This window comes from Lolium perenne, chromosome 2 (genome assembly GCF_019359855.2).
Source record: "Lolium perenne isolate Kyuss_39 chromosome 2, Kyuss_2.0, whole genome shotgun sequence".
NCBI lineage: Eukaryota > Viridiplantae > Streptophyta > Magnoliopsida > Poales > Poaceae > Lolium > Lolium perenne.
In genome coordinates this window covers 9826106-9844106 of record NC_067245.2, presented here as the reverse complement: position 1 = coordinate 9844106, position 18001 = coordinate 9826106, and the positions used below count along the sequence as shown (strand labels likewise).

Genomic DNA, 18001 nt, shown 5'->3' with positions numbered 1-18001 from the left:
TCATAACGAACACGTCCATCCGTAATGATCTTAGGCTGAGTGATGCCACTTTGGCTGCGTGTGCGCGGGCGATCAGCAATAGACACAGGCGGCACACGAGAGGTCACAACATTGGCAGGCGCAGACTCCAGCAGAGGATCAGAGGAGGCAGAGGAATGATTACCTGATACGCGTACAACACGCGTCCATTGGGAACCCCAAGAGGAAGGTGTGATGCGTACAGCGGCAAGTTTTCCCTCAGTAAGAAACCAAGGTTTATCGAACCAGTAGGAGCCAAGAAGCACGTTGAAGGTTGATGGCGGCGAGATGTAGTGCGGCGCAACACCAGGGATTCCGGCGCCAACGTGGAACCTGCACAACACAATCAAAGTACTTTGCCCCAACGAAACAGTGAGGTTGTCAATCTCACCGGCTTGCTGTAACAAAGGATTAGATGTATAGTGTGGATGATGATTGTTTGCAGAAAACAGTAGAACAAGTATTGCGGTAGATTGTATTCGATGTAAAAGAATGGACCGGGGTCCACAGTTCACTAGAGGTGTCTCTCCCATAAGATAAATAGCATGTTGGGTGAACAAATTACAGTTGGGCAATTGACGAATAGAGAGGGCATGACAATGCACATACATGATATGATGAGTATAGTGAGATTTAATTGGGCATTACGACAAAGTACATAGACCGCTATCTAGCATGCATCTATGCCTAAAAAGTCCACCTTCAGGTTATCATCCGAACCCCTTCCAGTATTAAGTTGAAAACAACTGACATTTGCTTTATGTATGGTGCGTAATGTAATCAATAACTACATCCTCGGACATAGCATCAATATTTTATCCCTAGTGGCAACAGCACATCCACAACCTTAGAACTTTCTGTCACTGTTCCAGATTTAATGGAGGCATGAACCCACTATCGAGCATAAATACTCCCTCTTGGAGTTAAGAGTAAAAACTTGGCCAGAGCCTCTACTAATAACGGAGAGCATGCAAGATCATAAACAACACATAGGTAATAGATTGATAATCAACATAACATAGTATTCTCTATCCATCGGATCCCAACAAACACAACATATAGTATTACAGATAGATGATCTTGATCATGTTAGGCAGCTCACAAGACCCGACAATGAAGCACAATTAGGAGAAGACGACCATCTAGCTACTGCTATGGACCCATAGTCCAGGGGTGAACTACTCACTCATCACTCCGGAGGCGACCATGGCGGTGAAGAGTCCTCCGGGAGATGATTCCCCTCTCCGGCAGGGTGCCGGAGGCGATCTCTGAATCCCCGAGATGGGATTGGCGGCGGCGGCGTCTCGGAAGGTTTTCCGTATCGTGGCTCTCGGTGCGGGGGTATTGTCGACGAAGACTTAAGTAGGCGGAAGGGCAGGTCGGAGGCGTCACGGGGCCCCACACGCTAGGGCCGCGCGGGCCCCACAGGCCGCGCCGCCCTAGTGTGGCGGCGCCCGTGGCCCCACTTCGTCTCCCTCGGACTTCGGAAGCTTCGTGGCAAAATAGGCCCCTGGGCGTTGATTTCGTCCAATTCCGAGAATATTTCCTTACTAGGATTTCTGAAACCAAAAAGCAATGAAGAAAACAACAACTGGCTCTTCGGCATCTCGTTAATAGGTTAGTGCCGGAAAATGCATAAATATGACATAAAGTATGCATAAAACATGTAGATATCATCAATAATGTGGCATGGAACATAAGAAATTATCGATACGTCGGAGACGTATCATTACCATCCGGAGCAGACGATCCTGTAGACTGCGGTGTGCCAGCAGAGATAGCCACAGAAGATCCTGCGTCAGCCGCGAACACACGTGCACCCGCAGATTCGCGGGACCCAGCAGAAGGCGGGATGGACGAGCCAGAGCGTGCCACGCCAGGAGAAGCAGCATCAGATGCTGCAGGGACGGATCCCGAAGCTGATCGCGACGTTGATCCCGGAGACGATGTTGTTTGACTTTGGGCGGGATAATCTTCTCCAGTTTCTGTGCCATAGCCAGAAAAATCATCAGAATAGCCTCTTGGTCCAGAATTTTCAGCAGATTCCTGCAGGGATGACTCAACAACAACATGGTCAGCAGGATTAGCATCATTGTCAATCTGTAATTCATGCCCCTCATGATCATGCATGTGAGTGGGTTGTAGTTCAGATGGAAGTAGAAGAATATCAGCCTTTAACTGTGCACCGGCATTGGCATGGAGTGAAGCAAACAGTAAAACTGTCTCATCAAAGACAATGTCACGCGAGATATAAACACGTCCAGTGAAGATGTCTAGACACTTGTAACCCTTGTGTAAAGTATTATACCCAAGGAATGCACATTGCTTAGAGCGAAACTCTAGCTTTGTCACCATGCACATCCAAAGATGCGCAAAAAAGAGTAGTCACCTTTGTCACCATGAAGACGCTCAAGAGGTGTTTGTGAGTCTATAACTTTACTAGGAAGCCGATTAATGAGATAAACGGCCGTAAGAAATGCCTCATCCCAGAACTTAAGTGGCATGGATGCATAGGCAAGAAGAGATAGACTAACCTCAATAATATGCCTATGCTTGCGTTCATCTGGACCATTCTGGTGATGTGCATGAGGACAAGAGACAAGATGAGATATACCAACTTTCTGAAAGAAAGAGTTAAGTTTCTGGTACTCTCCTCCCCAGTCAGTCTGCATGGCGACAATTTTCCTATTAAACTGTCGCTCAACAAGATGCTGAAAATCATGGAATTTCTGGAACACATCAGATTTCTTTTTCAAGAGATAAATCCAGGTGAACTTGCTATAATCATCAATAAAACTGACATAGTATTTATATCTTCCAACTGAGGCTGGAGCAGGACCCCAAACATCAGAAAACACAAATTCAAGAGGAAAAGTGGACACACTAGATGACTTTGGATAGGGTAGTTGATGGCTCTTGGCCTTTTGACAAGCATCACAAACAAACTCTTTATTTGACTCACTAAACTAAATATTATTGTCTCTAAGAACTTGATGAACTAACACTGAAGATGGATGACCTAGACGCCTATGCCATAGCGAAGATAAAGACTTGACGACACCATGAGCTTGCTGGCCAGGAGGTGAAGAGGATGATGTCTTGGGAAATGGGTAGAGACCGTCCACGCATCTACCTTGAAGAAGTATTTCCCTCGTGTCCCGATCCTTGACAAAGAAAGAATTAGGCCAGTATTCAACAAATGCATGGTTATCTTTGGTTAGGAGACTAGTAGATAAGACACTCTTAGAAGCTTTTGGGACATGCAATATATTTTTGAGATGCAAATCATGAGAAGGGGTATGAAAAACAGAATGACCAACATGACGTATATCCATACCTGTACCACTAGCCGTGTGAATTTGCTCATTCCCATTATAGCGATCACGAACATGCAGCTTCTCCAGTTCACTAGCAACATGATCTGTCGCTCTAGAGTCGCTATACCAGTTTGTATCTACCCCATAAGAACCATAGCTAGAGCCACCACCGGATCCATAGGCAGCACCAGCAGATCTTTCAGGGCCTCTATACCCCTTTTTCAAACTTTTCCAACAGTTCAGAGCAGTGTGGCCATGCTTTCCGCAGACATGACAGGTTTCATTGCCGCGACCGCCATAGTTTCCACCATAGCCACGACCACCACGAGGGTTATGCCCGCCACCATTGCCACGGCCACCACCGTATCCATCACGGCTAGTACGCTGTTCATAGCCACGATCATAATCTGACCGCTGATCGCGGTATTGATACTGTTGCTCATGGTACGGACCGTACTGTCCACGCCCACGGCCTCGACCAGCACGAGTTGACGCATTAGCAGATGCTCCATCGCCGGTCATTCTCGCCACCAAACGAGACTCATATGTCATGAATTCTGAATACACATCGCTGGGAGAGACGTTTTTGTTCTCCTTGAGCAATGCGTTAATGGCTGCGACAAATCCATCATATTCCTCATCGAGCCCTGCAAGGATGTAGGAGATCACATCCGTCGTGTCCATGGGCTTACCAGCAGCTACCATCTCATCAGCTAAGCCCTTGATTTCATCCAGGTAGACTTGGCCCGATTTCTACTCCTTCCGGCACTGATTCAGCTTCATGCGAAGGTGGACGATCCGGGATTGCGACTGTGCGGCAAACATCTGCACAACAGCCCTCCACACTTCAGCGGAGGTCAGAAGGCCCACCATCTGGGTGAGCACCTCCCGGGCCATGTTCCTCACAAGGAACCCTAGAACAACCTGATTCTGTGCAACCCACTGCACATACTCGGGGTTAGGAATCTTCACCTCAGCCCTCTCTTTATCCTTGGTCACCAGCTCCTTCACAGGCTCCGGAATTGATCCATCAAGGTAGCCAAACAGTTGTGCCCCTCGAATCTCCGGAAGAACCTGAGTTTGCCAAAGGAGGAAATTGTCTCAGTTGAGTTTCTCCGAGAGGTTGATGTTCAGCGCCGCAACACTCGTCGACGAGGGTATTTAACAGGGCTATCTCAATGATATGCGCTTAGGTTGATTTTAAAATATTCCGAGCGAATAGGTTGTTCAATCTATGAAGTATAGCAATTATAGATGATAGTGATGATATTACAAGAATGTGGCTTGGTAACTTCCCATGGTGATAGATATTGATATTTTTCTTAACGGAATGCATAATTTCATATCACTAATGGTGTCCTAAGCTAGAAAAAGTTCGCAATTATAAATACAAGGCAAGTCTATACTGGAAGTGAAAAAACATGCATCTTTATCACGGAAGAATGCTACAACTTGTGTTATGCTCAATTATTTCAAGTAGCAATCTATATTTGAGACTAATTTTAGTTTACCGTTGAGCTACAACACAACTTTTCACTTTCTAAAAGCATCAAACACATTAGATTTATGTTTCTGAAAGAAAGGCTATATTTTTCTGGAGTAATCATCTATGATAGTAAACATGTAATTGATGTCTACGCCCCCCTCCTTTTCCTGTAGACAGTGTTGGGCCTCCAAGAGCAGAGGTTTGTAGAACAGCAGCAAGTTTTCCCTTAAGTGGATCACCCAAGGTTTATCGAACTCAGGGAGGAAGAGGTCAAAGATATCCCTCTCATGCAACCCTGCAACCACAAAGCAAGAAGTCTCTTGTGTCCCCAACACACCTAATAGGTGTACTAGTTCGGCGAAGAGATAGTGAAATACAGGTGGTATGAATATATATGAGCAGTAGCAACGGTGCCAGAAAATAGCTTGCTGGCGTGTAGTTGATGGTGGTAGTATTGCAGCAGTAGTAACGCAGTAAAACAGTAAACAAGCAGCGATAGCAGTATTTAGGAACAAGGCCTAGGGATTACACTTTCACTAGTGGACACTCTCAACATTGATCACATAACAGAATAGATAAATGCATACTCTACACTCTTGTTGGATGATGAACACATTGCGTAGGATTACACGAACCCTCAATGCCGGAGTTAACAAGCTCCACAATTCAATGTTCATATTTAAATAACCTTAGAGTGCATGAAAGATCAATTCGACTAAACCAAGTACTAGCATAGCATGCACACTGTCACCTTCATGCTATGTAGGAGGAATAATACACATCAATACTATCATAGCAATAGTTAACTTCATAATCTACAAGAGATCATAATCATAGCATACGCCAAGTACTAACACGGATGTACACATTGTCACCATTACACCGTGCAGGAGGAATAAAACTACTTTAATAACATTACTAGAGTAGCACATAGATAAATTGTGATATAAAATACATTGCAATCATAAAGAGATATAAATAAGCACTTCACTATGCCATTCATAACAAGTGAATAAGTGATTCGTGAAATATAGCCTAAGAGACCCACACGGTGCACACACTGTCACCTTTACACACGTGGGACAAGGAGTCTCCGGAGATCACATAAGTAAAATTCACTTGACTAGCATAACGACATCTAGATTACAAGTATCATCATATGAATCTCAATCATGTAAGGCAGCTCATGAGATTATTGTATTGAAGTACATAGGAGAGAGATGAACCACATAGCTACCGGTACAGCCCCGAGCCTCGATGGAGAACTACTCCCTCCTCATGGGAGCAGCAGCGGTGATGAAGATGGCGGTGGAGATGGCAGCGGTGTCGATGGAGGAGCCTTCCGGGGGCACTTCCCCGTTTCGGCGGCGTGCCGGAACAGAGACTCCTGTCCCCCAGATCTTGGCGTCGCGATGGCGGCGGCTCTGGAAGGTTTCTGTGGGTTTCGTCGAACGTGTTAGGGTTTTCGCGACGGAGGCTTTAAATAGGCGGAAGGGCAGCCTTGGAGGGGGCCTGGGGCCACCACACCATAGGGCGGCGCGGCCCCCCCTCTGGCCGTGCCAGGGTGTAGTGTGGGGCCCCCAGGGCTTCCCTCTGGCGGCTCTCGGGTGTTCTGGATGCTTCCGGGCAAAATAGGAACCTGGGCGTTGATTTCGTCCGATTCCGAGAATATTTCGTTACTAGGATTTCTGAAACCAAAAACAGCAGAAAACAGCAACTGGCACTTCGGCATCTTGTTAATAGGTTAGTTCCAGAAAATGCACGAATATGACATAAAGTGTGCATAAAACATGTAGATATCATCAATAATGTGGCATGGAACATAAGAAATTATCGATACGTCGAAGACGTATCAGCATCCCCAAGCTTAGTTCTGCTCGTCCCGAGCAGGTAAAACGATAACAAAGATAATTTCTGGAGTGACATGCCATCATAACTTTGATCATACTATTTGTAAAGCATATGTAGTGAATGCAGCGATCAAAACAATGTATATGACATGAGTAAACAACTGAATCATAAAGCAAAGACTTTTCATGAATAGTACTTCAAGACAAGCATCAATAAGTCTTGCATAAGAGTTAACTCATAAAGCAATAATTCATAGTAAAAGCATTGAAGCAACACAAAGGAAGATTAAGTTTCAGCGGTTGCTTTCAACTTGTAACATGTATATCTCATGGATATTGTCATCATAGAGTAATATAATAAGTGCAATATGCAAGTATGTAGGAATCAATGCACAGTTCACACAAGTGTTTGCTTCTTGAGGTGGAGAGAAATAGGTGAACTGACTCAACAATAAAAGTAAAAGAATGGTCCTCCATAGAGGAAAAGCATCGATTGCTATATTTGTGCTAGAGCTTTGGTTTTGAAAACAAGAAACAATTTTGTCAACGGTAGTAATAAAGCATATGTATCATGTAAATTATATCTTACAAGTTGCAAGCCTCATGCATAGTATACTAATAGTGCCCGCACCTTGTCCTAATTAGCTTGGACTACCGGATTGTCGCAATGCACATGTTTTAACCAAGTGTCACAATGGGGTACCTCTATGCCGCCTGTACAAAGGTCTAAGGAGAAAGCTCGCATTGGATTTCTCGCTATTGATTATTCTCAACTTAGACATCCATACCGGGACAACATAGACAACAGATAATGGACTCCTCTTTTATGCATAAGCATGTAACAACAATTAATTTTCTCATATGAGATTGAGGATATTGTCCAAAACTGAAACTTCCACCATGGATCATGGCTTTAGTTAGCGGCCCAATGTTCTTCTCTAACAATATGCATGCTCTAACCATAAGGTGGTAGATCGCTCTTACTTCAGACAAGACGAACATGCATAGCAACTCACATGATATACAACAAAGAGTAGTTGATGGCGTCCCCAGTGAACATGGTTATCGCACAACGAGCAACTTAATAAGAGATAAAGTGCATAAGTACATATTCAATACCACAATAGTTTTTAAGCTATTTGTCCCATGAGCTATATATTGCAAAGTTAAGAATGGAAATTTAAAGGTAGCACTCAAGCAATTTACTTTGGAATGGCGGAGAAATACCATGTAGTAGGTAGGTATGGTGGACACAAATGGCATAGTGGTTGGCTCAAGTATTTTGGATGCATGAGAAGTAATCCCTCTCGATACAAGGTTTAGGCTAGCAGGGTTGTTTGAAACAAACACAAGGATGAACCGGTGCAGCAAAACTCACATAAAAGACATATTGTAAACATTATAAGAATCTACACCGTCTTCCTTGTTGTTCAAACTCAATACTAGAAATTATCTAGACCTTAGAGAGACCAAATATGCAAACCAAATTTTAGCATGCTCTATGTATTTCTTCATTAATGGGTGCAAAGTATGTGATGCAAGAGCTTAAACATGAGCACAACAATTGCCAAGTATCACATTATCCAAGACATTATAGCAAATTACTACATGTATCATTTTCCAATTCCAACCATATAACAATTTAACGAAGAAGAAACTTCGCCATGAATACTATGAGTAGAAACTAAGGACATACTTGTCCATATGCTACAGCGGAGCGTGTCTCTCTCCCACAAAGTGAATGCTAGGATCCATTTTATTCAAACAAAACAAAAACAAAAACAAACCGACGCTCCAAGAAAAGCACATAAGATGTGACGGAATAAAAATATAGTTTCAGGGGAGGAACCTGATAATGTTGTCGATGAAGAAGGGGATGCCTTGGGCATCCCCAAGCTTAGACGCTTGAGTCTTCTTAGAATATGCAGGGGTGAACCACCGGGGAATCCCCAAGCTTAGAGCTTTCACTCTTCTTGATCATAGTATATCATCCTCCTCTCTTGACCCTTGAAAACTTCCTTTACACCAAACTTCTCATAAACTTCATTAGAGGGGTTAGTACATAATCAAAAACTCACATGTTCAGAGGTGACACAATCATTCTTAACACTTCTGGACATTGCTCAAAGCTACTGGAAGGTAATGGAACAAAGAAATCCACCCAACACAGCGAAAGAAGCAATGCGAAATAAAAGGCAGAATCTGTCAAAACAGAACAGTCCGTAAAGACGAATTTTTAATAAATACTTCCGTTGCTCAAATCAGAAAACTCAAAACTAATGAAAGTTGCGTACATATCTGAGGAACCCGCACGTAAATTGGCATATTTTTCTGATTTTTCTACAGAGAAAACAGCCCAGATTCGTGACAGATAGAAATCTGTTTCTGCGCAGAAATCCAAATCTAGTATCAACCTTCGATTAGAGGCTTCACTTAGCACAACAAAACACTAAACTAAGATAAGGAGAGGTTGCTACAGTAGTAAACAACTTCCAAGACACAAATATAAAACAAAGTACTGTAGCAAAATAACACATGGGTTATCTCCCAAGAAGTTTTTTTCTTTATAGCCATTAAGATGGGCTCAGCAGTTTTAATGATGCACTCGCAAGAAATAGTATTTGAAGCGAAAGAGAGCATCAAGAAGCAAGTTCAAAACAAATTTAAGCCTAACATGCTTCCTATGCATAGGAATCTTGTAAATAAACAAGTTCATGAAGAGCAAAGTAACAAGCATAGGAAGATAAAACAAGTATAGCTTGAAAAATTTCAGCACATAGAGAGGCATTTTAGTAACATGAAAATTTCTACAACCATATTTTCCTCTCTCATAATAACTTTCAGTAGCAACATGAGCAAACTCAACGATATAACTATCACATAAAGCATTCTTATCATGAGTCTCATGCATAAAATTATTACTCTCCACATGGGCATAATCAATTTTATTAGTAATAGCGGGAGCAAATTCAACAAAGTAGCTATCATTATTATTCTCATCAAGTGTAGGAGGCATAGTATTATCATCATAAAAATTACTCTCCATAGTAGGCGGCGTTAAAAGATCAATATCATTATAATCATCATAAATAGGAGGCAAAGTATCATCAAAGAAAATTTTCTCCTCAATGCTTGGGGGACTAAAAAGATCATGAAAACCAGCTTCCCCAAGCTTAGAACTTTCTATATCATTATCAACAATGGTGTTCAAAGCGTTCATACTAATATTACTACCAGCATGCAAATAAGATTCCATAGGTTTTTTAATTTTCGCATCAAACAATCCATGTTTTAAATCATGAAATAGCATAAGAAGCTCATTCTTGTCCATTATGCCAAACTAGTGTAAACAAGAAACAAAAAGATGCAATTGCAGGATCTAAAGGAAATAGCTTCGAGTACTTACAACGGCGAAAATAGCTTGATAGCCGAGATCCGGAGTGTGAGTACCTTTTACCTTTCCTCCCCGGCAACGGCGCCAGAAAATAGCTTGATGTCTACGCCCCCCTCCTTTTCCTGTAGACAGTGTTGGGCCTCCAAGAGCAGAGGTTTGTAGAATAGCAGCAAGTTTTCCCTTAAGTGGATCACCCAAGGTTTATCGAACTCAGGGAGGAAGAGGTCAAAGATATCCCTCTCATGCAACCCTGCAACCACAAAGCAAGAAGTCTCTTGTGTCCCCAACACACCTAATAGGTGTACTAGTTCGGCGAAGAGATAGTGAAATACAGGTGGTATGAATATATATGAGCAGTAGCAACGGTGCCAGAAAATAGCTTGCTGGCATGTAGTTGATGGTGGTAGTATTGCAGCAGTAGTAACGCAGTAAAACAGTAAACAAGCAGCGATAGCAGTATTTAGGAACAAGGCCTAGGGATTACACTTTCACTAGTGGACACTCTCAACATTGATCACATAACAGAATAGATAAATGCATACTCTACACTCTTGTTGGATGATGAACACATTGCGTAGGATTACATGAACCCTCAATGCCGGAGTTAACAAGCTCCACAATTCAATGTTCATATTTAAATAACCTTAGAGTGCATGAAAGATCAATTCGACTAAACCAAGTACTAGCATAGCATGCACACTGTCACCTTCATGCTATGTAGGAGGAATAATACACATCAATACTATCATAGCAATAGTTAGCTTCATAATCTACAAGAGATCATAATCATAGCATACGCCAAGTACTAACACGGATGTACACACTGTCACCATTACACCGTGCAGGAGGAATAAAACTACTTTAATAACATTACTAGAGTAGCACATAGATAAATTGTGATATAAAATACATTGCAATCATAAAGAGATATAAATAAGCACTTCACTATGCCATTCATAATAGTGAATAAGTATTCTGTGAAATATAGCCTAAGAGACCCACACGGTGCACACACTGTCACCTTTACACACGTGGGACAAGGAGTCTCCGGAGATCACATAAGTAAAATTCACTTGACTAGCATAACGACATCTAGATTACAAGTATCATCATATGAATCTCAATCATATAAGGCAGCTCATGAGATTATTGTATTGAAGTACATAGGAGAGAGATGAACCACATAGCTACCGGTACAGCCCCGAGCCTCGATGGAGAACTACTCCCTCCTCATGGGAGCAGCAGCGGTGATGAAGATGGCGGTGGAGATGGCAGCGGTGTCGATGGAGGAGCCTTCCGGGGGCACTTCCCCGTTCCGGCGGCGTGCCGGAACAGAGACTCCTGTCCCCCAGATCTTGGCGTCGCGATGGCGGCGGCTCTGGAAGGTTTCTGTGGGTTTCGTCGAACGTGTTAGGGTTTTCGCGACGGAGGCTTTAAATAGGCGGAAGGGCAGCCTTGGAGGGGGCCTGGGGCCACCACACCATAGGGCGGCGCGGCCCCCCCTCTGGCCACGCCAGGGTGTAGTGTGGGGCCCCCAGGGCTTCCCTCTGGCGGCTCTCGGGTGTTCTGGATGCTTCCGGGCAAAATAGGAACCTGGGCGTTGATTTCGTCCGATTCCGAGAATATTTCGTTACTAGGATTTCTGAAACCAAAAACAGCAGAAAACAGGAACTGGCACTTCGGCATATTGTTAATAGGTTAGTTCCAGAAAATGCACGAATATGACATAAAGTGTGCATAAAACATGTAGATATCATCAATAATGTGGCATGGAACATAAGAAATTATCGATACGTCGGAGACGTATCAGTAATTTACACCACCAAAAGAAGTCTTGCGGGAAGGACCCTGACATAGGCATCCCCAATGGGCCTACCGAATATAGTACCCGGGGTTTACTGGAGGCCCACGACTCGAAGAATAAGAAGAATCGGAAGCCCAAGTGGATATTTAGGAAAGCTAGAGTTGTATTAGAAGACGATGTTTGTAATCTTGCGGGATGGGTTGGAAACCCTCCCGAACTCTGTAACTTGTACAATACGAATCCCTCGACTCCACCTCCTATATAAGGGGGAGTCGAGGGACAAAGAAAGCATCGAATCATTGTCTCACAAACCCTAGTTTTCATAATCGTCGAGTACTTTTCGGCTGAAACCTTCGAGATCTACTTGCCCTCTACTTCCAACTAAACCCTAGTCTACCATCCGTAGGCATTGACAAGTTAATCCCTTGTCAATTGGCGCCGTCTGTGGGAATTAGAGGCGTCAAGGATCTGGTCTCGATGGCACGTTCAAGATCGTCGACTTTATCAACAGCAAGCAACGCGATGGATCGAGGTAAACAGATCGCAACTGGTCCTGTCGATTTTGTTCCTCACCCGCCCTCCCGTTTGGATGCATATGCGTATCTGGAGGAGCCTATGGAGATGACGTTCGGAAGATTCCACTTTCGCGTCGAGAAAGAGGGAACGTATCGTCTCAAAATTCCGATATCGTCGGGATTGTCGGCGGTCGATTCCGATTTTTCGAACTCAACATCATCGATTGAGTCAGGCGAAGAGGAGACTTCATCGCCACGCTTCATCAGCACCAGGGCAAGCGAAAAGCTCGCCAAGATCTTCAGCGACATGTCCTTCGAGTCATCTGCGGACTCCTATATAAGCGATGACTCGAGCAATGTCGACAGTTTCAACTTCATCGACAAATCTACTACAGTGGGCAAGGTCTTCACCAATCTTTATGATGGTGTCACCAAACCCAGCACAGATCTGAATACAAAATACCATCAGATTTATGCCATCGGAGAGCCAAGCCGCGATCAGGAGGAAACATCTGAGGCTTTCGACGATTTGGGAAATCCATATGTCGATCCCTCTGATTTACGACGAGGTCTAGGCAACAAATATATCGGATCTGAGCCTCGTGATAGAGTTCAACTCCCGCAAGCAGCATGGGATAGAGCCGCAAGAGCTATGGATGGCTCAGAACCAATGGCCACAACAACCACGCCAGAAGAGTTGCAAGCATATCAATATAGGCTCGCACGGGTTGCGAGGGAATTGGAAAAACAGACAGCTGCCCTGAACAGAAGAAAGGAGGCAGCCTCTGCGTCAAGCAGGCGAAGGGCAGAGCTGAGTCGACAATCTGGAACCTCGGGAGATAGCCACAGGGAAGCTCGAAACAGAGCAAGGTCAAGGTTGCAACATATACCCGAAGGAGAAAGAGAGCACTTGGTTCAAAACCTCGACATGTCTTTCATGTCGATAGACACGAGAGGGAATATTATCCCCAAGACACCAGAAGCTGGGTATATGGTGACACAAGCCTTTATCCTTGCGTCCAGGCCACCTCCAGGAGATCCAAGGGAGGCACTGTACAACATGGCAATGGCAGGAGTTGGAGCCATGGGAACGGCGTTTGCATCAACACCTCCCGAAGGAACAGCAAGGCAAAATAGTCCACGACCTGCGGCAGCAGCAGCAGTGACTCCCGAAGGAACAAGTGGAGCAAGAGACACGGCAGCGCAGGCAAGGGTGGACAGAGCACGGCAAAGTAGAAGGGAACATCGGCACTCCCCAGAACTAAACGACGAGGATATGTGCGGTTTGCCATGCTTCACAAGGAGAGTACGAAAAACTCGAGTCCCTTCGGGATTTAAGTTGCCTGATAACTTCAAGAAATTCGACGGCCTGCAAGATCCAGAGGATTGGCTAGTTGATTACCTCGAGACGGTGAAGCTCACTGGAGGGACCAGGGCAACAGCTATGCAAAGCATCCAGGTGCATCTAAGTGGAGCTGCGCGATCTTGGATCAAGAAGCTTCCTCCAGGATCTATCGACAGCTGGGATAGCTTCGAGGACATATTCGTCAAGAATTTCCGGTCCACCTGCAAAAAACCCGCATCGCTAGAGGAATTGCGGGCATGTCGACAGAAGCCAGACGAATCAATGAGAAAATATATCCAGAGGTGGAATATTATCAAAAACTCGGCAGAGAATATATCTGACGAGAGAGCGATAGATGCGTTTGTCGCAGGAATCAGGCGAGGAGATTTTGTCGAGGATTTGGGGAGAACCAATCAAAAGACAGTATCAGCATTGATGGAGATAGCAAACAGATGGGTAGATGGAGAAGATGCTGTTCACAACAAACGGCATAGGTCACCAGAGGAGGACCGCGACCGAAATTATCAAAATAGGCAACGATTTCCTCGGCAGTACTCGGGTTATGATGCACCTGGGCAAATTTCGGCTGGCTTCCGAGCAAGCGCCGGAGGAAACAATAGAGATGATTACCAAAGGAGCAACGAGCAGCGAGGTGACAATAGAGATGACTCTCGAAACAACAGGCAAAACACCGGGTCGAGGTTTCAGAGGCCTTTCGTGTCTCCCGAGGAGATGATGAACGGGCCGTGTCAAATGCATTTTTATCTTGACAACAACGGGAAAAGACAGTCGGGACATTTGCAGAAGGATTGCCGAAATTTTCAGGCAATGTTAAGGTGGGCCGGGCATGCCAATGCTCAGGCAACACCCAGAAATCCTCAGGGGCCCAGGAGTGAGATTCACCTACCACCCCCTCCCGCAATTACGAATGATAATCGACACCAGCTCAGAATTGCGGCAGCACCTGCACCACCGCCTTATGTTGATCCCAATTCCAATGGAGCGGTCTCGATGATTCAGAAAGGCAGGCCATCCAATAGAGCTCAGAAAGTAATCTCGCGACAGGTGTTCATGGCAGAGAAGATGCCTCCACCAACAGTCGAGTATCTTAATTGGTCAGGGCAAGATATTGGCTTCACAATAGCAGATCATCCACAGTAAGTTCCTCGACCAGGGCAATCAGCACTCATCTTACCAGCAGTAATTGCAGGATTCGACGTATCTCGAGTGTTCATAGACGGCGGCAGCAGTTTAAACCTTATGTATGCAGATACATTAAGGAAGATGAACATATCCCTAGCAAATCTAAAACCAACCAACACACGATTCCACGGCATTACACTAGAGAAGCCAAGTTATCCGCTGGGGAAGATTAATCTCGATGTCCAGTTTGGCACCCGAGAAAACTACAGAATAGAGAGGCTGGAATTTGAAGTCGTGGATTTCCCATCACAGTACCACGCTTTGTTGGGACGACCAGCATATGCTAGGTTTATGGCGGTACCACATTACACGTACTTGTTATGGAGGATGCCTGGGCCTAAGGGACCAATCACAGTCAAAGGAAGCTTTGCGCTAGCCGATAAGTGCGATAAGGATTTTCATCGACTGTCAGAAACTTTCGGGATGCAAGCAGAATATATGGCGTCAAGACTCACGACTGACTATGATGTGCTGCCAGATGTAGGAAGGCCAAACAAAGAATCAACTTTCAACACTGAGAAAAATTCTAAGGAGGTGCAGATTCACCCGACAGACCCGACGAAGACGACGTCCATCGCAAAAGACATGGACCTTGCATAGGAAAGCGCGCTCGTCGAGTTCCTCCGTGAGAACTGGAAAATCTTCGCATGGTGTCCAGCTGACATGCCAAGAGTACCCAGGGAACTTGCCGAGCACCACCTAAACTTGGATCCACTAGCGAGACCAATCAAACAACCTTTGCGGCGTTTTTCAGAGCCAAACCGCAAAGCTATGCTGTCAGAAATAAATCGACTAAGAGAAGCTGGTTTTATAAAAGAGCTGCATACAGAGGTCACATGGGTAGCAAATCCAGTGTTGGTGCCGAAGAAAAACACTAAAGTCCTTCGCATGTGCATCGATTTTACGTGTCTCAATAAACATTGTCCAAAAGATCACTTTTCCCTCCCGAGGATCGATCAAATCATCGACTCCACGGCAGGATGTGAACGTCTTTCCTTCTTGGATGCATACTCTGGTTATAACCAGATCAGATTGAAAGAAGAAGATGAGGTCAAAACAGCGTTCATCACACCTTACGTCGTGTTTTGCTACAGAACAATGCCTTTTGGTCTGAAAAACGCGGGAGCAACATACCAGAGGATGATGCAAAAGTGCTTGGCGACACAAATTGGGAAAAACGTACAAGTGTACATCGACGATGTCGTCATAACATCAAAGAAGGGAACGACGTTAATTGAGGATCTGAAAGAAACTTTTGACAACCTTGACAAATTCTGCCTCAAGTTGAACCCGACGAAGTGTTCCTTTGGCATCCCTGCAGGAGAACTTCTTGGTTTTCTAGTTTCAGCGAGAGGGATTGAAGCAAATCCCGAAAAAATCCAAGCGATCGTAACCATGAGGAAGCCAACAAAGTTAAAGGAAATACAGCAGCTAACTGGGCGAGTCGCAGCTTTAAGCAGATTTGTCGCCAGGCTGGGAGAAAAAGCGTTACCGTTCTATGCTTTAATCAAGCAAGGGGAGAAATTCCAGTGGAACGAAGAGGCCGATAGAGCTTTCGAGGATCTGAAGCGAACAATTTCGACACCACCAATCCCGGTGGTGCCAAAAGAGAAGGAACCTCTCTTGCTATACATCGCAACCACACCCCAGGTGGTTAGTATGGTGCTAGTCGTTGAAAGAGAAGAAGAAGGAAAACTCCATGGAGTGCAAAGGCCGGTATATTTTATCAGTGAAGTTTTATCTCCTTCAAAACAGCGGTACCCGCAGTACCAGAAGTTAGCATATGGAGTATTCACGACAGCAAGAAAATTGCGCCACTATTTTTCGGCACACCCGATCATAGTGGTCAATGAAGCACCTCTATCACATATACTGAACAATCCAGAAGCTACAGGACGTGTCTCCCTTTAGGGAATAGAACTCTCCCCTCGGGAGATCACGTATGAAAAAAGAAAAGCAATCAAGTCGCAAATTCTGCCAGATTTCATTGCAGAGTGGATGGAGCTACAAAATACAGGACCCCCAGATTTGTCGAGAACCTGGACCATGAACTTCGATGGATCCAAGAGAGTAGAAGGAGCTGGTGCAGGGGTGATACTCATATCACCTGAAGGCGACAAATTAAAGTACGTCCTACGGATGACGTTCCCGAACGCATCTAACAATGAAGCAGAATATGAAGCCCTTATACACGGGATGAAGATGTCGAAAGCTTGCGGCGCAACTCGACTAAAAATCTTTGGCGACTCGCAATTGGTAGCTCAGCAGGTTATGAACCAATGTGACGCAGTCAACGACAGTATGGTGGCATACAAGGAGGTATACAACGAACTCGAGAAGCTGTTTGATGGATGCGAAGTAAATCACATCAGTAGGCTGAGCAATGATGAAGCCGACGTTCTCGCAAACATCGGGTCGCAGTGCCTCCCAATCCCGCCAGGTGTATTTTGGGAAGAAATAGTAGAGAGATCCACAAAGCCAAAGAAGGCGCAAAAGAAAGCGAAGGAAGAGAAAACTTCGGCACCCCTCAAAGAAGCTGCGGATGACGAAGAGGACCAAGAGCTGGTGATGATGGTAGAAGTTCCATGGATGCAAGCGTACATATCGTATATCCTAAGGAAAGAAATACCCGAAGATCCAGTTGAAGCAAGGCGAGTTATTCGACGATCCAAAGCCTTCACAGTGGTCAAAGGGGAGTTATACAAGCGAAATATTTCGGGCGTGCTGCAAAGGTGCGTTACACCCGAAGAAGGAAGGAAAATCCTAAAAGACGTACACGAGGAAATATGTGGTCACCACGCGAGCAGTCGAGCTATTGCAGCCAAGGTCTTTCGGGCTGGATTTTACTGGTTGTCAACGATCGAGGATGCAAAAGAGATAGTACGAACCTGCGACGCGTGCCAAAGATTTGCCGCCAGACCCCACTCTCCGGCGGCAGAGCTGATGCCAATACCATTGTCTTGGCCGTTTGCCCAATGGGGACTCGATATGGTGGGAAAACTGCACAAGGCTTCGCCAGGAGGATACGAGTACATGTTGGTTGCTGTCGATAAATTCACCAAGTGGATA

General features: G+C 44.9%; 1 protein-coding gene across 1 annotated transcript in view; it reads right to left on the bottom strand.

Annotated features, from left to right (window-relative positions):
* Window positions 1-4088: 4088 nt before the first annotated feature.
* Window positions 4089-18001, bottom strand: part of LOC139835392 (uncharacterized) — a 32159-nt gene continuing 18246 nt past the window's right edge. The window contains exon 2 of the mRNA XM_071825236.1: window positions 4089-4409. Within this exon, the coding sequence (XP_071681337.1) occupies window positions 4089-4409 (321 nt within the window). The remainder of the gene's footprint in view (window positions 4410-18001) is intronic.